General features: G+C 50.8%; 1 protein-coding gene across 1 annotated transcript in view; it reads right to left on the bottom strand.

Moving 5' to 3' along the window:
- The window catches only part of TMEM132C (transmembrane protein 132C), a 302,785-nt gene that overhangs the window by 183,813 nt on the left and 91,454 nt on the right, over positions 1–27,518 (bottom strand). The window contains exon 2 of the mRNA XM_031443280.2: positions 5,155–6,067. Coding sequence (XP_031299140.2) covers positions 5,155–6,067 — 913 coding nt within the window. The remainder of the gene's footprint in view (positions 1–5,154; positions 6,068–27,518) is intronic.

Raw genomic sequence — 27,518 nt, 5'->3', positions numbered from 1 at the left:
AGAGCAGCCACGCAAATTGGTGTTCCGCTGTCAGTTACCCTGCAGAAAAGGAGATGGAGGGGTTTCTGATTTTGCTTTTGGGGAGTTGGCAACTTGCGCTGACGAGGCAGCTACCTCTGAGGGGAGGCTTGGCGAGATAACTACCCGAGGTTGACGGAATCAGAGATGGATGGTGTCATGCGTCCCGTCTCCTCTCTTTCTCAATCACCTCTGAAATATTTTGGATCCTTCGCTTTTTAAGTGATTGTATCAGCTGGACACTGAGCTCTTGGTGGGGAAGAGATATAATGAAGGAATATATTGTTAGAAGGGAAATTGCAGAGACACAGCCTTCGCAGGTTTTGGTCAGAGAAATGCCTGGGAATGAGCCAGACCATGTCTTCATTTTCCACCCAGATCTCCACGACAAACGTCCGGCTAGCCACGCCCCTTGTGCATCACAGACGTAGACCAGGGGTTGTCAGTCGAGGTGATTTTGCCCCTCCAAGGATATCTGGCAACGTCTGGAGACAACTGGGTTGTCACAACTGGAGATAAGGTGTTACTGGCATGCACTGAGTGGAGACCAGGGATGCTGCTAAACTCCCCACGGTGCACGGGGCGCCCCACGACAAAGACTCATCCTGCCCCAAATGCCAGTCTTGCCGAGGCTGAGAGACGCAGGCGTAGACTCAACCCGTCCGTATGCTTCTTCCCTTACGAGACGCGACACAGGACGACGGGCGATGCGTCAACGCCTGGTTGCCGCAGAATGTAATCTTGCAGGGAGGGGCGCCTCTCCGTGACTCTCTTAGCCTCCCTGCTTCCAGTCACTGAGGTGCAGGGCTCTGGAGTAGCCACACTCGGGGGAGAGCATCTCCCCTCCATTTTCCCAAATCGCAGATTTTGTTCAAGCAAGCTTATTTTAAATGGGAGAGGCTGAGTGAGCCCACCTCCCCCACCTTTGCTTCCTTGGGGACTAATTTCAGTGGCTTTCTGACGAGGCCAGAGGTGCGGCCAGTGTGTCCCCAGGTCTGCCCTTGACGCATCCCCAAGGTCAGAAGCCATCTGCCTGCCCGACACCTGTGACTTGCGGTGACAGTGAACGTCGGACCCGACACAGGGAGTGATTCCGCAAACTCAGTCTAGGGCTGGCTTCGAGGAAGAAGTGTGCTCCGCAGCACCCCGGGGCTCGAGGCTCGCGGAGAAGGCAGTGGGAATCTTCAGGGCTGACGACCTGTTGTCAATGTGTTTTGAAAACCCGTGGACTAAGGTGCAACGCTTACACTTGGCGTAAGGAATAGATTTTATTTCAAGGAGCCTCGGTTAGCAGGTCACAAAGGAAACCGTCCACGAAGAGGAAGGTCTTTGATATAAATCTGACATGAGGCATTTGCTTCTGCATTCATTCAACACGTGCTTACTGCCCCTTTATTACGTGCTGAGCCCTACACTGAGCGACAAGGGGCCAATATCTCTGTCTCACCGATCTGTTTACAGGCCACTGTAAACATACCCAGTTTAGGTATTTTTCCTGTATGTTGGTCACCATTTCATTTTTTATTTTCCAAAACACGGGTTCCTAAAATAATGTTCTATTCACAGGAAGCAAAGTGCAACCTCCACACCTTGGCTTTTGAGTCCCAGGAACTGACGGGATCCTAAAGCAGGGGTGGCCTTTGAATCTGATGCACAAGGCGGCTAACGAAACGCAGGCTGCATCCTCGAGCCTGGGGAAGAGAGCGCAGTTTGTGGAGCCGGTCCTGTAAAGGAGGCTTAGGCCAAGTCTCCGGGTGTGAGGCTGGCCCTTCCAAAACCCCCGAGAAGTCTGGTTTCTCTCCAGGCATCACGGCCTTGTCGCGCAAAGCCGCCTTCCCGGGAGCTGATGGAGAATGCCTTTGGACTTCAGGGTCAGGAGGGGTCTTTCAAGGCCTCCCCACAAATCCCCCGTGAATTCCTCAGCTGGGTTCCGGCAAGGGGACAGATGGATGTCCCCTGTGACGGAACCAGCAGCCATCCTCGGGGGCAACGGGATAAACAGGGGTTTCCATGAGCTGCCCCTCTTATGAGGAGGAGAGAGTGGTGATTCCCAGGCTTCAGGGAGCCTCATGCGAACGTCACTATTCTGCCACACCTGGGCACATCTTTTTGTATTTTCTCTCTGAATGTTTTTCCTAAGAATAACTACTTTTAAAAATTAAAATGAATTTAAACTAAATGAAAATGAAAGGTGTCATCCTGAAAGGGAACGCCTGCTTTATCCACAGTCTCCCATTCTTCAGCCGGACGTCTTGGAGTCCTTGTTGCCTCTCTGGTTCCCCTCCCCCTCCCGCCCCCGAGGACACGGATCCGTGGGTGGAAGGATGAGGAAGGCAGAAATCGGGCTGCCATGTTCCCAGCACCAAGTAACATCCAACCCAGAACCATGCCGTTGTATTATCCTCTCTGCCCCAAAGGCTCTCGTCATTACAAAACAATTTTTTTCCTCTTTGAACAAAATCATGGTGAAGTGAGAATCAATACAGCTTTCAGTACAAACCTGGTCGCTGTTGTTTTATGCAAAGCACGATGTCCTTTTACTGCTAAAGCAGAATTCAATGCTTATTGAAGTTCTGATGGATGTTTCAAAACAACCTATGAGTGACATCCCACATTCGTTCACATCGGCACGTTTACACGCCAGACTCAGTGAGAAGCACCTTGCAGATAAACAGGAGCCCACTGCATCCTCCCATCTCCGTGGCAGTAAGTACCAGGCTCACGCCTGATTTAGGAAGCCAAGGCACATGCAGATTAGGTGACTTGCCAAGAGTCGCAAAGCCAGGACGTAAAGGAGACAGGACCAGGACTGAGGCCAGCAGGACTCACGTTCTCCACCACCATCCTTATCTTTGTGATGAAAAAACACAGAGAACAGCCTTTCCTCTCCAACAAGCCAGGGTCAGGGGCCCCACACCTTGGACGTAGGGGCCCACTGGCTCACTCATGCTCACCCCCCAGTGATAGCAGAGTTTGCATTTCTAGAGAGGGATGCTGAGGGTGAGAAATTGACACAACATTGTAAACTGACCATACTTCAATTCAAAAAAAAGGAAAAAAATCAGATAAAACAAAAACAAATTTCAAAAAGTACAAATGAGAAGACAGTTATGACTCTGGAATTTTAAAACATGCCCTCGGTTCCCTGTCGCCTGAACGTCCCTTCCAAAGCCTGGGCTGGACGTGCGCATGTTACAACAGCAGGGCGTCGTCGAGCCAGGGTGCTAGGGGACCCCATGGAAATGGACCTTGAACTTTCCAGATCAGCATCTCTCCCCATCCAAGGCAGGAGGAAGCAAACCTGGACCCTTTGATCCAAATATCTACTCTTCTGGCCCCGCAGTTACATCACAAGGTTAAGAAAGTTCCTCTAAGACACTGAGTTTATCCCTTTTCACCACAAGGTCAGCAGGTGACATGCGGACCCCTAAGGCTGACAATGCAAATTTGATGGGAATTCCCCAGAGGGCACATTTTACATCTCATCAAAGATGCAGGGTTGTGTGACCACTGAAGTCCGCTTCCCGAAAGCCCTGGGTCAGACCCACAACCACCGCAAAGCAGGATCTGGGCACATTAATCCACTTAAGAACTGAAAGGAAGAGTTACAAGGATGGTGACGAGACAGACGCTTTAGAAGAGAATCATTTGACGCCAAAGAACGAAGACACGTCAAGAGAAAAATATACGAAAACCTCTGACTGTGTTTTGTGAAAACAAACCCTTTAAAAAGGGCCACTCCCACTGCCACACAACAGAAGGTAAACCAAAATAAAAGACGCCTGTAACGTGCTATCATTCCACCTTGCCAGTATTTTTCTGAGCAACTCAGACAGCATGGGATTAATTTTGTATTCTGAAAAGAACCAAAGCGTAGCTACCATTACAACCTAAGCCCTTCTTAATGACAACAGGAAAAAAACCTGATTTTTTTTTTATCATCTTTATCTTTTAAACAAATCTCAAGCAGATTTTTTTTTTCATTATCATGAAATCCTGGGCCACATTTCAAGAGGATTTGCTTTAAGTGGCTTTTCCCCCAGTATTAATTATCTCAGACAACAGGCATTCCTGAACCGAGCTTTAGAACCATTATGCAGCGTGACGGAGCCAGCCCCTTACAGCTCTGGTGTCGTCTGCTGACCCAGCAGCGGGGATGGTAGGTGGGTTATTTTGCTGTTGTTTTAATTCAGTTTACTTTTTTTCTTTTTTTAACTAAGATGGAATACCTCTGCTGAAAACTTCATGTTGGGCAGATTCCTTTAATCATTGCTGAATGGTACTCACAAATGGGGTTTTTCCCAACCACTAACCGCACTGCTTCACTCCACCAGGAAAAAAAAAAAAAAAAAGATATTACCCTGGGCTTTTTTTGCATAGTACAATACCTACGTCTTTTCTGGGGCCCCCGGGGTATACACTTTCGGTCAGGCGCAACCAAGTCATCTGCATATCTATAGAAGAATTTAAAGCTTAATAAAAAGTCATACCCCTCTCCAAGTTCAAGAGTAAATAAATCCAAGGCCAAAAGAGAGGAACTCATTTAGTCTTGCCCTCCTTCCCTGGCCCCTGGTATACAATGTAAGGGAGCTGCTAAAACCTGGGGCCTGGCTTCCACTGTGAAGCCAGAGGGTCCCTGAAGGTGGTGACAATGGATCCTTCTTAAACATCCACTGTGAGAGTTGTGAGTTCAGTTTTCTTGGGGGCAAAATGAGGACAGCAACCCCGGGGACAGCATCTCAGACTGTCCTGCGGACCTGCTCCGAAGAGGCAGAGGAGAGTCGGTACATACGTGATTTTAGTGAAGGGGGGGCGTGCAGCCAAGCACACATTTTGGCGCAGGCTTGCTGCTGGTCACCAGGAGCAGATGTCACCATTAATGATGTCCCTGCTTTTCCAGATAGGAGGAGAGGCAAGAATTTGGGCTCATAAAATCTCCTGAAAATATCTAACTATCTGAAGGCCTGTCCTGCCCATTTTTTCCCCCGAGCGCGCAGCGCCCCATTCATTCCTGCTCTCCGCCCTGAGCTCCTCCATCCGCGAGCAGGCCGGTGGCGGGGACCTGTCTTTAGTCGGCAGCCCCAGCTTCCCGTCCGATCCCAGCGGAGCCGTGCCAGCCGCGGGGTGAGCACCTACCTCAGGATGAAGAAGTCCACGGTGGAGTTGCTGGCCACGGCGACACGCGCAGTGACCACGTCTCCTTGCTTGGCCGGCCCGGAGGGCAGCCAGACGGCCACGTTGCCGTCCACACGCACCTCGCGCAGCGCGGCGCCGTCCGGGGCGCGGAAGAGGCCGGCGGCGCCGATCCTCTGCAGGCGGGGCGCGCTCTCGCCGGGCGCGTCCTTGCCGGGCCGGATGGCGTTGCCCTTCCTGACGTCGCCGCCCGCGCAGTCCCCGCGCGCGTCCGCCGGCTGCACGGCGTAGTACAGCTCGACCGCGGGGCCGCCCGCGGGCGCCTCGGCCGCCTTCCGCCTCCCGGCCGCCGCCGCCGCCGCCGCCGCCGCCGGCGGGGGGGGCCCGAACCAGCCGGCCGGGAGCTCCAGCTGCGCCACGCACAGCCCCAGGTCGCCCTGCGGCCGGCAGCCGGCGCGCACCTCCCGGGTCTCCCGGAAGGCGAAGACCCGCAGGCAGGGCAGCCGCGGCGCGGGCCCGGGGTCGTCCCAGTCCCTGCCCGCCAGCTGCAGCAGCACCTGCACGCGGGGCCGGCTCAGGTGGACGCGCTCCTGCAGGACGTGCGCCTTCAGCTTCCAGTTAAGGGAGAACCTGCCGGCCGGCCCCCACGCGCCGGCTGGCGACACGAGGTCCAGAGGCACCACCTTCTCCACCGAGAAAGGCCCATAGCTGGCGTTCAGTGCCGGGGGCCGCCGGGCTCTGTAGGGGAAGAAGGACTCCACGCGCGACCGCAGGCTGGAGTTGCGGGTCACGTCCTGGCTGGTCTCCTTCAGGAAGAAGGCGGTGTCGGCTCTGAGCACGCGGTAGCTCACGGGCAGGTAAGGCGGCAGCGAGGACGCCCTCGGTCGGTCGTCTGGGACCCCGCGGCCTTCTATCACTACAGGGGCGGCGGGAGAGAAGGGAGGAAGAGAAAAGACAAGGATGGGGTTACTGCCGGGCTCGCTGGAAGTCACCTCGCAGTGAGCGGTAACTTCAAGCAATTTGGAAACGAGGGGGCTAACACTCTGAAGGCCAATTGGTGAGAACTTTTCACCCTCCTTTGGGGATCAGCCCATAAACGACTCCACGCTCTGAAAACGACATGCCTGTGTTCGGTTGAAGAATACGAAGTGGAGATGTTTGTACGTTAGGATTTGTTGGGCCGTGGCAATTGCATGGAGTCCCGCCTAACAGGGAGCCGGTGAGTCGCCTAGGCGTGTGGGATGGATGTGGTCCTTTAACAGCTTGCGTGAGCTTAAAACGTATTTCATGAGACTGGTACAGGAATAAAAACATCAGACCAGTGGACTAAAATGGTTCACCGGTAAGCCCACGTCTACCTAGTAATTCGGTATGTGATGCAGGCGGCCCCACAAATCAGGGGACAAAGACAGACTTTTCAATGAACAGTGCTGAGGAATCTGGCTAGCCATCTGGGGGAAAAAGAGATAAAATCCGATCCATACCTCACACCATATACAAGAAGAAACTCCACACGGAGCAGTGATACAGATGAAAGGAAATGACATTTTTAGTACCAGGTGAAAAAGTGGGTGATTTCCTCTATAACCTGCTTGTAGGAAAATCTTTCCCATTAGGACTCAAATGCCATAGGGAATTGAAAAATGATAAATTTGCCTATGTAAAAATTAAAAAAAAAACATTTGCATAACGGCAAACCGGGAGACGGGAAACTGCTCACTTAATGGCGCTTAACTCAGCCTGCAGGTGGGTTTCGTTCTGCCCGTGGTATTTTATTTTTATTTATTTATTTTTTGGTGTGCGGGGGGTGGTAATTAGGTTTATTTATTTTTTTATTTTAATTTTTTTTAGTGGAGGTACTGGGGATTGAACCCAGGACCTCGTGCATGCTAAATGCAGTCTACCACTGAGCTATATACCCTTGCCCATGGTATTTTAAACGATCGTGCTGCACAGGGACCATTTTTTAAAAACTGGTAGGTATCTGGGTTTCCAGCTTCTCTTTAAACACGGGAGAAACTGGCAACACTGAGGCTGGCTGCCCAGCCAGCAACAATAAGAGAAGACACCCAGCAAGCCGCCTCGCTTAGCTGTTTGCTGCTGGACCCTCAGGTACCTTTGGGTTTGCGAGGGATCCTTCACCTCTTCCGATGTCCCATCCTTCCCTTCTGCCCCTGCTTCTAACAGTCGCCGGCAGTGCCCATCCGGCCTCTGGGGCGGCCCCGGGCTCCCCTCCCCTGAAGTTCCCGTCCTCCTCTTCCCAGGAGGGGCACTGCCCAACGGATCAAAGCTGCCTCTGGTGTTGCAGCCAAATGGGCCTGGGTTGTCGAGGCAGCTTTTCAGAGAAGCAGCCTTCTCGCCCGTTCCTTGCCCTGAGGCGCTGTGGCGAGGTCGCAGGTTAACCCAGGCGCTTCGCCCCCTCCCTCTAAAGACACTCCAGCACCTCCATTCCCACCCAGGCACCTCAGGACCAGGGCAACACACTCTCCAAACGCCCTGCTCGGCATTCCGGAGAGGTGCTGGCTCTCTGTCTTTAGAGAAAGTCATTCACTATTGAAGCAACGTGTAATATTCGGTACAAACCAACGGACCAATTGCTACACCTGATGTATGCGTTCCTCTCTGAAAAAGCTCTTAAACCTCAAAGTGCAGAGATTTAAAGACTCATTTGTTCAGAAAAGGTAGTGGGCCCAGGGCTCTCGGAAGGAACGGAGCCAGCATGCTAAGGCTCGCTGGTGTAGGGTGCCTGCCATGACGGGGAGCCTTGTCAGCGAGGGTTATCATCATGCTTCACTCTGCCTGCAGATGGAAATTCCTCTTTTCCCCCTACTTTTTTTTGTCTTTTTAGCTTTTAAAAAAGCCTTAAAAAAAAAAAAAAAAAAGAACCTTTGCTGTTAAGCAAATGCTGAGTTTGTTTTCCGTGACATAGAGCCGGAGTGGGCACGGTGTGTGGGTGTCTTCCCTCGTAGGGTCTCCCGTTATTCAAGCAAGTCACTCATCATCCTTCACACGGAACCGAGAGGGCCTGGCTCACACCTTCCTGCTGAAACTAGAGCTGAACTTTAACAGCCCAGGAGAGACAGCTTGAGCCAAGAAGATGCGGATACTGTAAAGAAGGGAGTGGGGTCTAGTCTGGTGGTTACGAACATAAAGTTTGTACCTTCCTTTTAATTTTGCTGTGACCCTAAAACTGTTCTGAAGAAATAAAGTCTTTAAAAAAAAAAAAAAGAATTCATCGCGCCCATCTATGCCCAGGACCGCCAGGGACAGCTCTGCACACACAGTGCTTCCAACGGACGGTGGCATTTCCTCAGCTTCAGACATCCAAACGTCATTCTCACGCCATCGACCATACATTCATGCACTGTTAATTACTGGGCGAGTTCATTAGGAATGAACACATTAAATAAAATATTTAGATTATTAAATATCCATGAAGTAATGCCTATGTTTGTTTAGAGAATCCTACAATGAATTAAAAAAAAAAAACAAGAGCCCACGTCCCAAATGGCTGCCAGCCTAGGGCCCTGAGCCTGAAGTTTGTTGCATCTTCGTTGAACCAGGAGGCCACTGAGCAGAAGAAGCTAAAGATACAGCAAATGAGACCTTCTCCTTGATGGAGTCAGAGTAATTCAGAGGGGACTGGAAAGGACAGCGCCTTCTCATTTGTGAGGTCCAGAGGGTTCCATACCTCGGGGCGGCACCCCCAGCAACCCAGCCTCGTGGACACTCACTCACGAGAACGCTCCCCCCCACCCCCCTCCCCGAGCTGCACGAGGCCTGTCTGCACCCTCACGGGCTGCAACACTGTCCACCTCCCAAGCTCATCTCACAATCTGGGAAGCCCCAGTCTAGCGGCTGAAGGGAGCAGAGGTGATCCCCAGCCTTTGGTGCATTTCCCTCCTGATGCTCTATCTGCTGATTGCAAGGAGACCAGCCCACGGCGGCCATGACCTGGTGGAACACAGACAGATAGCCACGCTCTGATTCTGGTTCATCGGCTCACAGCAGCGTCTCCCAGAAAGACAGGATGATTGAGTAATTTTTACTGATCTGAAGCAATGCCCCTGGAGAAGTCGGATGCTGGTCTCCTAAGGGCCAGGAGAGGGGAAGCGGGAGTGGCTGACAGCTGCACCTTTCCATCTGGCCCCCCCGCTGACGGCACGTTCATTTGCTGTCTCCCTTCCTATTTATCCATTTTCTTTATCTGTGCTTGCCTGTCGGTGTTGGGGATATTGTGTCCTCCATCAGCTGTTCATCAGAGAACTCTCCTGCAAAGCCACTGCCGGAAATTGAGTTTTTGAGATTCTGAGATAGTGAACGCAGGAGATGTCCACTCTGCTTAGCACCCAGACAGAACAACGCCGGGGAAACGACCCTCCAGCCAACATAACGCTCCACCTCCATCCTGATGCTCACTTTGGGATGTACTGACCGAGATGGGCTCTTTGTTTGTTTTTAAATGGAGGAACTGGAGATAAACCAGGACCTCATGCGTGCTAAGCATGCGCTCTACCGCTGAGTACACCCCACTCCTCGAGATGGCCTCTTTGGAGCTGATTCTCGCTGAGCTGTCATATGAAGTTTGGGTTGGCTCTAAGGAGGGTGACTGGAATAAGGGAAGAATTCCAGGAGGTGGGGAAGCAAGAACAAAGGATGGGCCGAGGGAAAGCTCAGGATCTGGGTGTGGGAGGAGTGGGAAGTCAGTCTAGGAAGTGGGGCTGGGGCCAGCTGCTGCTTTGAATGCAGCCATGGATGCTGTGGTACCTTGGTGAAAATGCTAGGTCGGGCTTTCTTCATCAATTAAATAAGATAAAAACAATCCCCCCAGAACAGCTCAAATGCACGAGAGGTGCTATTTCAGGGCATGCAAAAGCCTTTCCTAAAGAGCATCAAGCCAAGATATGGAAGCATCCCAAGTGTCCATCAACAGACAAACAGATAAAGAAGATGTGGTGTATATATACAATGGAATACTACTCAGCCATGAAAAAGAATGGAGTCTTGCCATTGGCAACAACATGGATGGACTCAGAGGGTATTATGCAAAGTGAAATAAGTCAGAGAAAGACAAATACTGTATAACATCACTTACATGTGGAATCTAAAAAATAAAACAAATGGACATAACAAAATAGAAACAGACTCACAGATACAGAACACAAACCAGTGGTGACCAGTGGGGAGAGGGGAGGAGGAGGGGCAAGATAAGGTTATGGGAGGAAGAGATACAAACTACTAAGTATAAAATAGATAAGCGACAAGGATACATTGTACAGCACAGTGAATGATAGCTGTGACTCTGTAACAACTTTCAATGGCATATAATCTATAAAAGTACTGAATCATTATGCTGTACACCTGAAACTAATATAATACTGTGAATCAACCTTACTTCAATTAAAAAAATAATTTTGAAAAGCCTTGTCCTAAAGAGCATCAGTGCTTCTAAACTAGGGGTGACTCTGCACCCAGGAGACACCTGGCAGCGCCTACAGGGGACATTTTTGATTTTCACAACTAGGGGGGAGGGCATGCTACTGTCACCGGGCGAGGCAAGGCCAGAGATGCCACTAACATCCTACAATGCACACGACAGCCCCTCCCACCCACAACAGAGAACCGCCCAGGCCCAAACGCCAGGAGTGCTGCAAATGAGGAACCCTGATCTAACCTGATTCATGGAAGGTGCTCAGTGGTGTGTCACAGTTGCCAGAGGGACAAAGGAAGGATTTTAACCAAACCCTGTCCAGCCCAGTGAGGGAACTGGATCCTAGTGGCTAAGAGCATCTCTGAGGCCACACAAGATCCAAACATAAATCCCTGCCCCCAGTGTACTAGGCAGGATTTTTTTTTTTTAATACCTTAAACTTTCCAGTTTCCTTATCTTCATCTCTCTGCTGGGAAATCCTATCAAAGCCAACTCACTTAGAGCCATAAGCACAGCACGCAGCTGGCAGAGCATGCCTTAGTCACTGGGGAAAGTTGCTGTTAATATGATTAGCATGATTACCTTATCGTTACCTCCATCCCTGGTAAGTTACAGTAAAAAGGTTTTCAGGCTACAGAAATGTGAAAAAAAATAAGTGATAACCATAATTCATGAAAAACAAAACTAGGTGACAGCCACGTGAGAGAAGAAATGTGCCATCAGGGGAGGGGAACTCTTTTTACGACTCCAGTGCCTCTCCTGCGTTAGACAGCGCCGGTTCACCTGTATGGTGTCAGACAGCTGCCAAACCCTCACACACCTCAAGGAAAACCCAAGTCACTGCCGCTTACCTGAACCCCAGCCGGCCGGAGCCCTCTGAGGGCTCCTCCTCCCCCACCCGCCCCGCCCCGCCCCTCCGCCGCGGTTGGCGATTTATGAACATTGGCCAGACACAGACTGTCTTCTCTGCTAAACATGGTGCATTGCTACTTTCTTCTTGAAACAAAAGGCACCTTGATAAATGGATTATTTGATTCCAGTGCCTCTTCTGAACGTACCCCCCAAATATCCTCTGCTGAAATTACATAGTGCAGTTTGCAATTTCGAAACAGTGAAACTCTACTTTAAAAGAGCAGGTACTTGTGTTCCCCAGAGAAGGCCCTGGGGGGGTACCCCCCCCCCCCCGCTCTTTGGGAGAAATCCATAATCACTCCCAGGTGTTACTCAATCAGGGCCCTGGCTGTGGAGCCAAGGAGTCATGCCTCTCAAAGACAAATTCCCTAAGACTCCCAAAAGCGTAGACTTTATCAGCATGAGAACGGTGCCCTGGGTAGGCAGGAGGGAAATACTTACCAGGCAAAGTTTTAAATCTAAAAATGCAATCGTTTAAGTGCGCTGGCATTTGAATTTCTGCCGTTCCTCGAGGCTGAGCCTGGCCAATGGTCCCCGTGGTGGCCGTGAGCTGGACCCCTCCCCATCCATCCCTGCAATGTGGCCCCAGCCCCACATCCAGGAGGGGCTCTGACTGGCTCAAAACAGAGCTCCCCTGACCCACAGTGAGATGGTGTACGTATTAGTTTCCTACTGTGGCTGTAACAAATTACCACAAACTCAGTAGCACAAAACAACAAAACATACTGATTTATAGTCCTGGAGGTCAGCAGTCTAATACGAAGGGGTCTGCAGTGTTGTGATCCTTCTGGAGATTTCAGGGCAGAATCAGTTTCCTCGCCTTTTCCATTTTCTAGAGGCTGCCTGCGTTCCTTGGCTCCCGGCCCGGTCCTCCCTCTTCAAAGCCAGCAACGGCTTGCAGCTTCTCTTCCCTCTGACGCCCTGCCTCCCTCTTACAAGGACCTGAGTGATTGCAGCAGCCCACCCGGCTGATCCAGGATCCTCTCCCCACCCCACAATCTCTAACTGACTCACACCTGCAAAGTGCCTTTGCCAGAGAACGTCACACAGTCAGAGGTTCTGACAACTGAGAAATAAACATCTCTGGGGGGTAATATTCAGCTGACCAGAGACGGCATTTGGGGTATTGAAGATTGAGGGAGGGGCAACAGCATAATATCCTGTGCATTTTCCAGCACGGCAACTGTTGGGGTGAGGACAGTACTTTGAGTTGATGCAAGTTTACTAAAAAGTTGTCCGTCCTTTTGGAGGATGGTATTAACCACACCCAGTCTGCTTGTGTAGTCCAAGAACAGCCCAAATGCAGCTTCACCAGCCTGAACTCAGAGCTGCCTCTAATCACAGGGGCGAGCACCTGACAGCCTCATCTGATCTTCCAGACAGACGTACACGCTAAAATATTACCTTACCGTGGATTGCTGCGGTCGTGTTTTTCATCATCAGGGCACTATTTATACTGTTGGTTTTTAATTATGTCTCTGGGTAGGTGACAAGATTATGAATTTAATTTTATTTTGTATAAAGGGTTGAGAACCAATGATCTGGTCTGCTCCAGGGACTGGCACTTTTTTTTCCTTAAAGTGGTATTTAATAAATACCTTAGACTTAGCAGACTAAGGGGCAAATTTGATGTTACATAGGAACTTAAATAAGTGTTTAAAATGTAGCCATTTCTTACAGTTTCCATTACCATGACTTAGCTTGTGGGTCACACGAGACCAGGTGAGGGGCTGGATTTGGCCCACGGTCCGATGTTTGCCAATCCTTGGTTTAAATAGGGTAATTCCAGACCTGTTTCCAGTAACTGGTTCAGTTACACACATACACCTAAACCCAAGTTCTCACATAGGGGCAATTTTTCCACGTGAGGGACAGTTGGAAATATCTAGAGACTTTTTTTTCCCCTTGATGTAGCTTATATATATATTTTTTTAATTTTTAAAACTTTTTTCTCTAATTGAGGTAACGCTGACTTATAACATTATGTAAGTTTCACGTGTACGACATTATACCCTAGAATGTGCTCGCCATCAAAAACTGGTTTCCATCCATCACCAAACACAGCTGACCCTCCTTTACCCACGTCACCCTCCCTCTCTGGTCAGCGCTGCTCTGTCCTCCGTATCTACATATTTGTTTGGTTTGGTTTGGTTTGTTGACTCATTCTGGGTTTTTGTTGTTGTTGTTGGTTAGTTGGTTGATTGATGCATTAGTGGGAATGGAGAATGGTGTAGCCAATGGAAGACAGTGTAGAGATTCCTCAAAAAAAAAAAAATTAAGACTAGAATTACTCTACAATCCAGCCAACCTACTTCTGGGTATTTATCCAAAGAATATGAAAACACCAATTCAAAAAGACACATGCACCCCGATGCTCACTGTGGGATTATTGACAGCAGCCAAGATATGGAAACAACCGAAGTGCCCATCAAGGGATGAATGGATAATGAATGTGTGAAATCTGTCCATCTAGATGGATAAATAGGTGGTAGATAGATAGACAGACAGACAGACAGCTACAATGGAATACTACTTAGCTAGAAAAAGGAAATCTTGCCGATGGAGACAATATGGATGGACATTGAGAGTATCACGCTAAGTGAAGTGAGTCAGATGGAGAAAAACACGCTATGACTTCACTCATATGGCGACATCGTGCCTGTCATGGTTGGTGGGGGGACGCTCCCAGCGTCTAGTGGACGGGGGCCAGGGATGCGGTAACACCTTCCATGCAGAGGTCAGTCCCACACCTCAGAATCGTCCGGCCCCAAAGGTCAGTGGTGCTGAGGTCAGGGAAACGTGCCTTCGGCCACTTTGGGCCCAAGACCTATGAGGGGAGGCCTGCTGGGACTTCTGAGAGAGGAGCCCTCACCCCCAAGAGAACCACAGAAGCAAACGCCTTTCTTCCCAGAGGCAAGCGTGGGACCAGGTCACTCCACCAATACTGCCATCCATGCCGAAACTGAAGTGACACCCCGAGGCAAAGCCAGAGCTGGGGCAGGCATCCCAGGACGGTGGGATCCTGGGGTCTGGGCAACACCGAGGGACCACTGCACACACGCACCCTGAGTCTTGCCTCCCCACCGCCCTCCTGGTATGGGAACCAATGCACGACCTTAGGGCACAGACGTTTTCTCTTAACTTCCAGCCAAAATCTAAAATGATACACCCTGGCTCTGTCCAGACTGCGATTATTTGCTTCCCAAGTCATAGGAAGAAGGGATCAGCATACTTTTTTGGTCAAGGCCCAGACAGCAAGTATTTTAGACTTCATAGGGCTGAATGAACTCTGATGCAACTGCTCAACCCTGCTGTTCCATCATGAGAGCGGCCGGAAACAGACGTGAGCGTGGCTGTGTCCGTGTGCCAGGAAAACGTCACTGACGGACGCTGAAAGCTGAATTTCAGAGAATCATCACAGCAGAAGCATTATTCTTTTTTTTAACACAGATTTTCCCCAATCATTTCAAAAGAGATGCGCTTCCTGCAGACGAGAGGACCTGCTTGGTGTTTTCTCCAAGGGCCCTTCACAAGCTAATATTCCAAGTTTATCTCCTTGATCCAAAGTGTAAACATGGCTTTTAATATGCCTCCAAAACAGACTGGAAATGGATGCAACAATGAAAAATAAAAATGATCAGGCTGCAGCGTCAGCAGGGGTTTAGAGCCGCATAATGCAAGCTTCTGCGGCAGAACTGACGTAACTGCGTTTGATGTCCGTACGGCATATGGTTCGGGGATGCTCTGCTGTGTCTGTTCAGAGGGGGAAGCAACTATGTGTCGCAGATGGTGCTATTATTTATGGTGGAAACTTACATTAATCCTGAGAGTCCCAATTATCTCCATTCATGTAAATAAAAGGGAACAGCATTCCTGGTCTTTAGGATGGTTTTGCTTCTCCCTCCCCTCAAAAAAATAAAGAGCTTATTTTTAATATAGGCCACATATTTTCTTTCCCACTAATTGCAGATAATTAAAAAAAAAACCCTCTGTAACCCATTGAGTCATCCGATATTTTTCCCCCCACATCTGAGTCTCGTCCGCCTGCCAGCTCGCATCTGTAGCTTTGTTTGGTTACACCCGTGTTTAGGATGATTACATTAATAAGAAGTCTCAGGCTCCGAAGGAGAAAATGCTTTCCTGATGGCTGAGTCAACAAAAAAGGGGAGCGACTCATCAGGAACTCGAAGGCGTTTTCTCTTTCATTACATCGCCCTTCACTTTTCGCATCGTGAAGGAGGACGTTTAAACCGGGGCGTCCACAAAGGATGGAGAATTGAGAGAGGAGGGTTCTGAACACTCCAAGGGGAAAAACAAACAAACAAAAAAAAAAACAACCCTTAGACGGAAGGTGAAATCTTAGCGTCAAGAAATCTGAGTTATTGATACAGGAGGGTGAACACAGGGACGAAAGCCAGTAACAGCCTGTAGGTCCAGGCACTGCATCTTGCATATCAATCTTGTAAACTTTCAACAACCCTAAGTGTTAAGCACTCTTATTTACATGGGAGACTGCGGTTCAGAGAGGCTATGGAACCTCCCCAGCGCCACCCAGCGAAGACGACTGGCATCAGGATTTGAACTCAGGACCCATGTGCTCACCTCTATGCCATCCTGCTTCAGGGAATATGCTTTATGCTGAGTTCACGTCTCACATCCAGCTGTGTTTTCCTATGGAGAGGAGGAGCGCCAGCTTGGGGGAAAAACAATGGTGAGAGGACGACTTCCATCCAGCGCTGGGCTGGTCTAGAGATGCTGATCCCAGCTTGAGAGCCAGGTTAACAGTGGGGGGCGGGGGGAACGGCCCAGAGCTGCGGAGCCTAAACCCAGCCGTGCCGGAAGCCAGGGGTCTCTGGCTGTTCCCTCTCACTGCTTTAAGCCCGGCTGAGATGCGCTTCCCGTCACTTTGAGCCAAACGATCCTTAATATCCTGCGTTTGACTGAAGAGCCGGCTGAGCTTTCAAACGCTCTTATTTAATATTGCAGGGGCAAGACTTCGATCTTGGGCTCAACATCAATCTCAAAAAAAACAAAAAAACAAAAAAACAAACCCAAAAAACAGAAAAACAAAAAACGAGCGACAACGGAGGATGTGATGAGGAACGCTCTTCGTTCAATAAACATTAACTGGGAGGCTTCGCTGCAGCTCACGCTGTCTTGCTTCTGTCAGAAATACACAGACAGAAAGGCGTGGTTGGGGAGGCTACCGCTCGGGGTGGAGCGCGCGCTTAGCACACACGAGGCCATGGGTTCAAGCCCCAGTACCTCCATCAAAAGTAAGTAAACCTAAACCTAAACCTAATTACATCCCCCCAACACAAAGATCAAAAAAAAAAAAAGAAGAAAAAAATGAATAAATAAACCTAATTACCTCCTTCCCAAAAGACAAAAACAAAACAACAAGAACAGCATGGCTATCACACTCATCGGACTCTCATCCCAGGAGAGAAGACGGGCCACAGAAGGGGGATGAAGACGGGTAGAAATAACCAGGCAAACGTGACACCGCACCTGAGACGATATGCCCTAATAACTTCACGGGTGGGTGGTGGTCACGTGACGAGGCGGTGCCGCGGGGCTGGCCGGGCGGAGAGGGGAAGTGAGGGGGCAGGCTGGCCAGCACCTCGGAGGAGGGGTCTGCCCTCGGCAGTGATGGGGAAGGCAGGCCAACCCTCACTCAGTGTTGCTGCTGTTTTTGAATCCTTTATAGAACCCAGACACCCTCTTTTGGCCTCCCACTGGCCCTGCCGGGGTCTACAGCTGGAGCTGGGAGTTGGAGGCTGTTTAAGTTTGCAGTGGTCCCAGAAAGACGCACCTTCCTTTGGAAACTCACAAACTCAAAAAGGCCTGAGACATAGAAAACAAACTGGTGGTCACCAAAAAGGAAAGGGAAGGGGGAGGGACGCATTAGGAGTTCGGGAGTAACAGACACACACGACTGTATATAAACCAGATAAACAACAGAGACCTGCTGAAGGGCACAGGGAACTGTGTTCAATATGTTGTAACAACCTATAATGGAAAAGACTCTGGAAAGGAACAGAGACACGTGTATCCGTGTAACGGAATCACTTTGCTGCAGAGCAGAAACATTGTAAATCAACTCTACCCCAATTTAAAAAATGTCTGCACAAGGGAAAAAGCTTGGAGTTTACTAACAATTAAGTAGGAGAGCGCCACCCAGACCCCTGTCTCTCTGCCACGGGACAGAAGCCTTCACCTGAGGAAGGGGGAGCAGCACCCACACCCCCCAGAGCTGAGGGGTGCTGGGAGAAGGGGGGCAGCCTCCACCGTAGGGGAGGGTGGAGATGCCCCCACTACCGGGCTGCTAGGGAGGAAACTGTGCAGACAACCTGCAGTTATCACACAGTTACACACAGGTACCAAATCATTTATGTTAACATACTTAACGTTCAGATATTCATGTTCCAAGTCACCGTATCACTATCGATATTTATAAAAAAATTTATCAACACTAACAAATTTCAGGCCATAATCATGTTAAAATAAGAACAAACTGAAACACAACGCAGTCGTCTGTCTCTCTACATTACACAGAAATGTTCAGGAGGAGTTTTTATGGTAATATCACGCTTCCAAAAGAGATTATTAACCTGCAAGGAGATGAGATTCTTCGGGTGGTCACACACGTTTTAGCTCTACAGGGTGTTTGGTTTGATTTGATTAAATGAGAGGGTGTTCGCACATTCGCCGTGCAGTGAAAAGTGCTTTCAGGCAGCTTCCCTCGGCAGCGGGGCTGGGGCGATCTGACCCGGCCGCTGGACACAGCACAGCAGGTGTATAAACTGTTCCGGGTGTGGTTTCTCAACAGGTGCCCCATTTAAAGGTAGGATGACTTGGTTCCCCTCTGGTTTCTTTGCTGTTTCTCCTCGCATCCAGCTTCAAGAAGAGGATGGCAGGGAGTTTCACAGAAACACGCGTGTGCCCGACAAGCCTCAGCTTCATTGTGGGACCAGAAAGGGGTCACCGGACACTGGGCTGACCAGGCGACTTTCCTTGTGAGCATCCGTGGTCCCAGTGTGGAAGGTAATTCCAAGCTGCCCAGCTGTATCTGTGGCTTTATTTTTCTGGCAAACCGTTTTTTTTCCCCCTCCCTGTGTTATTAAAAGTTCTTGTGAAATACTCTCTTCCCTGCCTGCAGTGTGTTTAATAATAAGTATGTCCACGGGTCCCTTGATACTCCTCCTTTCGAGAGGCTGAGCCCTCGGGGGCTGGGAGGAGTGGCTTCCTCAGTGTCTGGGTCCCTTCTGGCATCTTGAAGCATCATTCCAACCTGGACCACCAAACTCTGGCCCATCAGAGACAAGGCTAACCCCGAGACGAGCACGGCTGTCGACTCATACTCCTGCCGTGAGGAGGCCCGCCCACCGGCTGCCAGCTCCCTTTCAGCGGGGGCTCGAGGGTCTCAGGAAGGAGAGGCACTTTTACGGGGCAGAAGGAGGGGCTCTCGTGGCAGCGTCTGACTGACAAGTGCTCTATGAAGCTGGGAATTTTGACGCAGGGGGAGCCTTTCCAGTTGGTCCCTTGGTACACTTCACAGTCCAGGGGACAAGGGAGAAGTCTGGGGATATTTCAAAAGACAGGGCTTGTTCAGCGTTACAGGCTGAGGGTCTCCGTGGCCAGTCACTTCCTGGGACAGGTGGGAACGGATCCAGTGCTGTTGTACAGACCGAGGCTGAGAGGTTGCCTGTCACCGCAAGAAGTTTCTCAGGACCTTTTGTTTTATAAGAACAATAAAGCCCCTCATTTGTTCAACCACCCATTTCCAGGTTTCCATCACTCGCAGATGTTCCTAACGACGTTGTTGGTGCACCCTGAGCCTTCTGTGCCTGAGGCTACAAACTGCAGCTTGGAGCTAGAGGAGCATGTAAATTCCCTTTTTGGATAAGGCAGTTTGAATACCACTTGTTCCTGCCTCACCTCCTCCAGGAAGCCTTCCTTGCTATCTCTGGCCAGCACCAGCCCTTCCTTTTCCCTGACTGTCTGTCCTACCCACATTCTGTCCAGGCACTGTGGTCCTCTAGGATGCTCTGAGGTCAGGCTCTCTCGTGCTCAAGTCTTGCCTGTCAAACTGGAATAGAAACTCCTTCAGATCAGGAGGAGCACAAGGTTTGGAAGGACGTGTGCTTTGAAGTCGAAATCCTAGCCTGTTAACCTAGCTATTGGGCAGGAGACTCCCCTTTCATGAGCCTCGGTTTTTTCATCAATGAAATGGGAATGGCAACTACCTATCCTGGGGGCTGCTGCCGTGGTTTCTAGAAATCCCCCCCACCTCAAGTTCTTGAAAGCACCCACTCCCTCTCCTCCTGGAGGGAAGAGCCTGTGCCGTGCGCACACACTGTCTCCAGAGAGACAGGCAGACGACGGTGAGAGTGAGCGAGGCCGAGCGAGGCCGAGCGAGGCCGAGCGAGGCAGGCACCAGCAGCACACTTCTTCTTAAAGGTCCAGACAGCGGGTGTTAGCAGGTAGCTGGTACTTCAGACCCAGAGGCAAAACCAAGTCTGATGCAAGTACTCACACACCCATTTCAAAGGCAGCCATCTGTGCACACGCAGGACTGCATCACTTTGCTGTGCACCTGAAACTAACACTGCAAGTCAACTATGCTTCAATAAAAAAATTTTAAGAATAAATAAATAAAATGCAACCATTTAAAAATGTCCAGCGATGATGCAACATTGTAAAATGACTTACTCAATAAGAAAATGTTTTAAAAAAATAAAATAATGTATTAAAAAAAATGTCCTGCGATTCTCAGCCACAGGCCTTGCAAGCAGAGGGTGGGGCTGGGTCCAAGGGGCAGGTCTCGAGTGCAGCCTGGGGCCACAATCCTGCCTCCCCCCACCCTCCCACCCCTTTGTGGCCTAGGGCAAGCATTTCATCTCGTGGTGCCTCAGTTTCCTTATCTGGAAAATGGGGACACGTGTCTTGCCCATACCACCCTCCTGAGGTAGTCGATAAGTCAGGGCCTATAAAATGGTTAAAACAGGGTCCTGTGTCCAGGAGGCACCTCATACGGGCTCCTGCTGTTTCCACCTCACGTTGGGCACACAGACAGGAGATACTCAGTCCTTTTTTGGGGTCTTGGGTCCCTGAGGGACACTGGTGAAGTCTTAAGGACACCTTTCCTGAGGGAAACACCTCTGCCGGCTGAGCAGACGTCTGCATAAAAAGTCAGGGGCCCCAGGACTCCTTCAGTCTCCCTGCAGTGAGCCTCTGCCCAGGGGACCCCCATCCCCCTGAGATCCGCACTGAGCAGTCCTGGAGAAAAGGTGAAAAACAGCCTCCCGACCTCCCCAAAGGCCCGTCTCCAAAGGTCACCCCGCCGGCCAGCTGCATCAGGTCCCGTGCACAGCAGAATTCTGGGCTCTGGGTGTCAGAACAGACCCTGGCTCAGTGTCCGCATGTAGGACGAATGAACGAATGAATGAATGGGTGAGTGCCCTGTGAAGCACTGGGGGCCAGTTCTTTTCCATAATGGATTTTTTTTTTGGCTTTTTAAAATGGCTGATCAGAACACAGTAGCTTCCTTGTTCTCTTTTACAGTTATTTTATTTAATTTTTTAATTGAAGTATAATTGCTTTACAATCTTGTGTTAGTTTCTGGCATACAGCACAATGACTCAGTTATATACAAATATATTCTTGTTGAGATTCTTTTCTGTTTCGGTTATGACAAGATATTGGATATAGTTCTCTGTGCTATGTTGTTTACCTATTTTACATACAGTAGTTTTTACCTGCTAATCTCAAACACCTTTCTCCTTTGGTAACGATTAGTTTGTTTTCTATGTCTGTAAGTCTGTTTCTGTTTGGTTCCTTTGTATCATTTCTTAGATTCCACATATAAGTGATATATGATATTTGTCTTCCTCTGACTTACTTCACTTAATATGATCATCTCTAGATCCATCCATGTTGCTGCAGATGGCATTATTTCATTCTTTTTTATGGCTGAGTAGTACTCCATTATAGACAGACAGACAGACAGACAGACAGACAGACATCTCACAACTTCTTTATCTGTTCATCTGTGGATGGACATTCAGGTTGCTTCTTTGTCTTGGCTGTTGTCAATGGTGCTGCTATGAACACTAGGGTGCAGATATCTTTTTGAACTACAGTTCTCTCTGTATAGATGTTCAGGAGTGGGATTGCTGGATGATATGGTACCTCTATTCTTAGTTTTTTAAAGGGACCGCCATACTATTTTCCACAGCGGCTGCACCAATTTGCATTCCCACCAGCAGGGTAGGAGGGCTCCCTATTCCCCACACCCTCTCCAGCACGTATTACTTGAGGACTTTTTGATGATGGCCATTCTGACGGGTGCGAGGTGGTACCCCACGATAGTTTTGATTTATCTCTCTCTGATAATTAGTGACGCGGAGCATCTTTTCATGCGCACAGGCGGCCAGTTCCTGAACACCCTGAACGAATTCCCGTTGCCCCGGCAGCGTCTCCAGTCTTGGTTTCCCCAGGACTCTCCCAGCCTGCACAGGTAGTCACAGAGCCTGACAAAAATCCAGCACATCCCCTCCTTCTGGCTGCCTGCACAGATTTTTTTCGGAGCTGCCTCCTGTGAAGTTAGGATCTGGTGTGTGTTTAGGCAGCTGCCACTGTTTTCCTCAAGCTACGTGTGAAGCCAACACTCTGTTAAAAAGCAGAAACACAATACTCCCAGCGATGACATCAAAACCAGGGCAACCAAAACAAACAGCAGACAACACAAAATGGGGGGCGTGGTCTCGGCGGTGGGGAGCGCACGGCTCCGTCTGCTTGGGAGACGATTAAATCTCCTTCCTGGGGCAGCCCACAAAGCAGCTTTGCTGGCAGTGACAGTCAGGCCGGAGGGACTTCCGGACCTTGGCGCTTCCACCAGCGGCATATGCTTCACTGGTGGAGAGGCTGATCAGAGCCAAGGAGCTCAGATCCAGGGGGACCTTCTCTGAGGAAGGGCTCTCAGACTGGAGGCCAGGGGGCCAGGCAGGTCCTCAGACATGCTTATGGCAAGGCACAACGTTTAAAAGAAAGCCAGGGAGGGATGGAAGGCGGGAGGGAGCCAGAGATGGAAAGAGGGAGGGAGAGATGACCAAAGGGAGTGAAGGTGGGTTGCCAGTCCTTTGAAATTAGAATGAGCGCACAAAAATTGAGATTCTTAATTTTGTTTGAAAATTTGGAATTTGGCAATACCAGCATGGCCTGCGTGCCTGGCAGCAGCTGGCTGAGGCCAAGAAGGAGCTGCCCCCTTCTGTCTCCAGGTCACCAAGGTCCCCACCTGGCTGGCCCATGCATCTCTGCATCCGCCAACCCAGCCCCCCACCTGCGAGAGGGGTGTGGTCCTCTCTCCACCTGCAGATCCCAGAGGAGGGGAGCTCAGCCAGCCCAGCTCTCCAAACAAACAGGCCCCAGATGCTCTGCCTCAGTCCAGGCGCTCTGCAGTGAAGGGGCACTGGACGTTCTAGAAGACTTGACTTCCTCTGCAGAAAGTCCTGGCTGCGGCCCACGCAGGAATCCAGGGCAGGGACTCAGGGGACACTTCCAGGCACAGCCACCAGAGGGCGCGCTCTCGGGGGCCTGGGGAGGCCAGGCCCGGGAGGTCTGCGGCCACACGCAGGCCAACGGGAAGCCAGCTGTGGCCGGCCATCCGGTCCTGGACCAGCAGGCCACAGACAGCCGAGACCCCCAGTCCTCCAGGCCTGCAGCAACCAGCCCCGCAGCAGCACCCCAGCGCTCTCCCGCAGTGCCGGCACCTCGCTGTAGTTTTTTTTTTCCCTCCAAAATTTCTAAAATGCCTTTTTTTTTTTTCAATTGACATATAGTCGATTTGCAACGTAGTGTTAATTTCTGGCGTACAGCACACTGATTCACGGGCAAAGGCAGGGTTTGCCGGTCCTAGGGCAAGGCGCGCGCTTCCTCCAGATGCCTGATGCTTCTTGGCCCTTGTTCGGCCAAGGGGCCACATCTCCTTGGGCAGAGATCTGGCATCTGGAACGACCTCGAGGACAGAGTTCACAAGTGAGCCACTCGTGCCCGTGCCCGGGGTGAAGCCCCCCGGGGCGAGGGCAGGGCAGCCAGACACCCCTACTTGTCCAGCGGGTCCCGAATGGGACATCGCCGGGGTGGGGGGTGGGGCAGAAGGGAGCACAACGCATCTGTGCTTCTGGGCTTTGCAATCCCGTTTTCATTCATTCATTCAACAAACATAAATTTAGGCTGCACTATGCATCGGGGAAGGAAGAGGCCTGCGCGCTGTGCTGGGAACCACAGCCGAGCGACAGAGAAACGGCACAGCCTGGGGTGACGAGACGCGGACGCGCACACGGGGCGGGGGGCGGTCCAGGTAAGGCGACAGCGGGGTCCTGCCTGGGCCACGCGCATCTCGCGCCCCGAGGTCCCGGCGGCGGCCTCCTTCCCTGGCGGGCCCCCCACGGCCGGAGCGCCCACCTTTCTTCACCGCCACGCCCCCGTCTGCAAGACGCGGGACGACACCAAGGCCGCCTCCGTCACACGGTTCCCAGACGGGGGGCTCACACCAGGGCCAGCGCTCCGGCCCAGCAGCCCCCGAGCCGGCGCGGCCAGGTGCCTGCTGCCGCGCGGTTTTCATTACTGCTCCACCCTTGGCCCTTGGCCCACGCGGGAGGTGGGCCGGCTCAGGGGTGGGCTGACCCTCCGCCCGGCTGAAACGCCGCGTCTCCCTGGTCCCTTCCTGTCCAAGGTTCCGCATCCGGGGGTGTAAGGGAGTGCAGATACCGGACGGCAGTATTTACTATTTTTAAAAAATCTTATTGAAGTGTGGTTAATTTTAAGCAACAAGGTCCTGCAGGATCTACTATTGAAAAAAAAAATCATGTACGTAATTAGACGTGCACAGTTCAAACCTGGGTTGTTCAAGGGCCGACTGTGCCTTCTCATCTTTCCCCCAATCTCTTCGCAGCCTCCTCTCCCCGGACTCTGCTTCCTACCCCATGGGGCAGAGAGAAGCAGGGTTTGTGGAAGGACGGGTGCAGATTAGGGGGAAACACAAGGGAAGGGGAAACGGAGAATTCCTGGGGGGGCTGCAGCCTCCTTCAGGGGTGCCATGGATTGGAGAGCCCCTGTACTGATGACCTTGAAGGGGACCAAACAGAGAGGCCCCCCTCCCTCCAACTTTGGCCGAAAGGCAAACGTTGACCTCTTAGCGGTCGAGGAGATAACAGGTTAAATGCTGGCCAAAGACAGAACCGTGTCAGATCCGCAGATGGATCTGGGTGAGTTCCAAACGAATCTGGGAGCAGCCCCATCGGAGGGAGCTGCAGAACCCAGCCGCACCTCGGATTAAAGCTCGTCTGGTGAACGAGGAGCCTTTTAGGGTTCTGACCCCAGGCTCTGTTCAGTAAAGTGCCCATGAACTAACAGGTATGATGCACCCCCAGCAGGCGTGACTTCCAGGGCTGGGCAGGAGGGGTCCTACCGTCTACTTCCCAGCCAGCCAGGGCCAAATCCTTCCAGACCCCTGGGGCTGCAGCCCAGCTCTCTCCAAAGGGAGCCCAGGCCAGGAGGAGGCTGGCAGCTCCAGCTCTAAGCAGGAGGGAGGCCGTAAGACCCCAGCCGATGTGCACAGCCACCTTGTGGGGCAACCGTCACCCACGTTCAAACCGCCCCACCTACTCCCGCGCTGTGCTAGCAAATCGAGCTGCAAATCAGATTTCCTCCCCTGGCTATTTTTGGTGTGTTACATTGTATGCAGTGGAGGCTCTAAGGAAGGAGGTCAGTGCACAAACGGAGTTTCTTACAGCTCCTCTCTGGCTCTAGGACGTCACAGACCTTTTCCAGTTTCCTAAGTTCCAATCCTCCCATGAAAGTTCATGATCTAAAAGGCGATGGAGTGAATCTTCAAATGCATCCTCCAGAAAGGGGAGTGGTGACTTTACACACATCACAAACAGCTCGCAATGGGTATTCTTATATGGACGCTGGCTTGAACAGAAAAACGAAAACAAAATTCCAGGTGGCCGTAAAAATCGGATGACGGCTGATCGCACGCTGGGCACTGCACTAGGAGCTGCTGTTTGTGTTTCTAAGGTTCTCAATAATCCCACTAGGATTATCGAAATAGGTGATTGTGAAATGGTTAATCCTCCTAGGATTATCGAAATGGGTGAAGGAGGTCAAGAGGACAAACTTAAGGGGTGGGGCTATATATAGCTCAGTGGTTAAAAAAACAAGTGTGCTTAGCATGTGTGAAGTCCTGGGTTCAACCCCTAGTACCTCCATTAAAAAAATAATAAACATGTTTTAAAATTTTTAAAAAGAAGGGGACAAGTTTGAAGTTAAAAAATAAATAGGTACTGAGGATGTAACACAGCACGGCAACCATGGTTAGTGCTCTGTGTTGTGTATTTGAAAGCTGCTTGGAGAACAGATCTTAAAAGTTCTCACTCTAAGAAGAAAATTTGTAACTGTAGTGGTGATGGAAATTAGCTAGATTTAGCATGGTCATCATTTCACAGGATACAGAAATATCAAATCATTATGTTATACCCCTGGAATGAATGTAATATTATGTGAGTTACATCTCAATTACCCTAAATAAATAAATAAACCCAAAAAACCTCCTCCTAGGTTCTTGTTCTCTCCGTTTCACAGACAGGAAGAGTGAGGCTGAGAGGTTAACTAATTTTCTAGTCATATAGGATTCCAACTGAGAGCCATTCAAATTTCAAACCTAAGCCCTTTTTTTTTTAATAATATTCTACATGCGGCTGTAAAAAGGCTGAAGCACCAGCCCATGAGGGGTCTCAGCTACACGCAAAGTGAGGAAAATCAAGATGGGGGCCCTGCCCTGCTCCCAGTCTGACATGAGTGGCTCGGTTCTCTGTGAAGGTTTTAGAAGTCGGATGGGGCCCCGTCGTGCTTGGAGGGGCTTCTAGGGGCACCCCATTCACACGGAGTCTAGCATTAGGCTGGTTAATGTATCAGTTGTGGGTGTCAGAAAAGGAAGGGTTGGTGGCCATCACTGGAGAGTGGAGGGGCACGAAGACCCCTCGCCAGTCTTTGGTGCCCCCACCGTGCGGGGGTGGGGGCGGGGCAAGCATCCACCTCCTAAATGAGCCTGATTAAGTGAACCCAGAAATCCCCAGAAAGGTGTGCAGGGATCAGAGCCGTACAAGACAGATTCAGAAGAAGGAAGACCCCCACCCACCCCGAGACTTCGGGAGACCCCGGGGGATCTCCTGGGATGAGAAATTGTGGCCTCACAGAGGTGGCAGGAAAGCCATGAGGCTCACCTCCCTCAGAATCACGGAAAGTCTGGCGTCGGATCTTTGACAGGGGAGACGAGGATGCCTCCCTTCGCCCCTGAAAGGCGTCCTTCAAAGCTCTTGCCCCCTCTCCCCTTGATGGAAGCCAAACAGCAAGTCCCGCTGACACCAGCACGGAGGCCAGCCCCGCTCCTCAAGGCAGGCTCCCCAGAAGCCCACCCAGACCCCGTCCCGGCGCTGCCTGTACCCCCAGCGCCTGCCAGCAGGGCCCCGCTCGGGCTCCTCCCCGCCTCCCGACCCGGGTCGGGCTCCGGCACCCAAAACAAAACGACCTGAGTTAATCAACTCACGATTTACTCTCTCAACACTTTCCTCTGTCTTCCAAGGAGGAAAAAGCCAGACTTCGGCCCCTGTAATAATAATTTCGGTCACTCACCTGATTTTTGCTTTGTTCTCTTTTCTACAACCTGACTGCCTGCTTTGTGTTGTCAGTTTTAAAAAATTCTTCTTTTGTTTCTTTTTTTCAACTGAGAAGCTTAGCTACATTCCCCCCTCGGTATTAGCGATTGGGCCGTAGGATGCACGGCAGCTAAAGGGACGCCAGTCCTCTTAGTAATGTAAAAAGCACAGTTACGCAGATAATCCATCACCATCCGCATGTGTGGGCATTTCTTGGCGAAAAAGGCACAGTGGCAGCAGCAGGTTCCTGGAAGGAGAGCAGAACTCTGTGTGCTGTTGGAAAAGCAAAACGGCTTAGCTTC

Source organism: Camelus dromedarius, chromosome 31 (assembly GCF_036321535.1).
Source record: "Camelus dromedarius isolate mCamDro1 chromosome 31, mCamDro1.pat, whole genome shotgun sequence".
NCBI classification, from domain to species: Eukaryota; Metazoa; Chordata; class Mammalia; order Artiodactyla; family Camelidae; genus Camelus; species Camelus dromedarius.
This window is presented reverse-complemented; position numbering and strand designations above follow the sequence as displayed.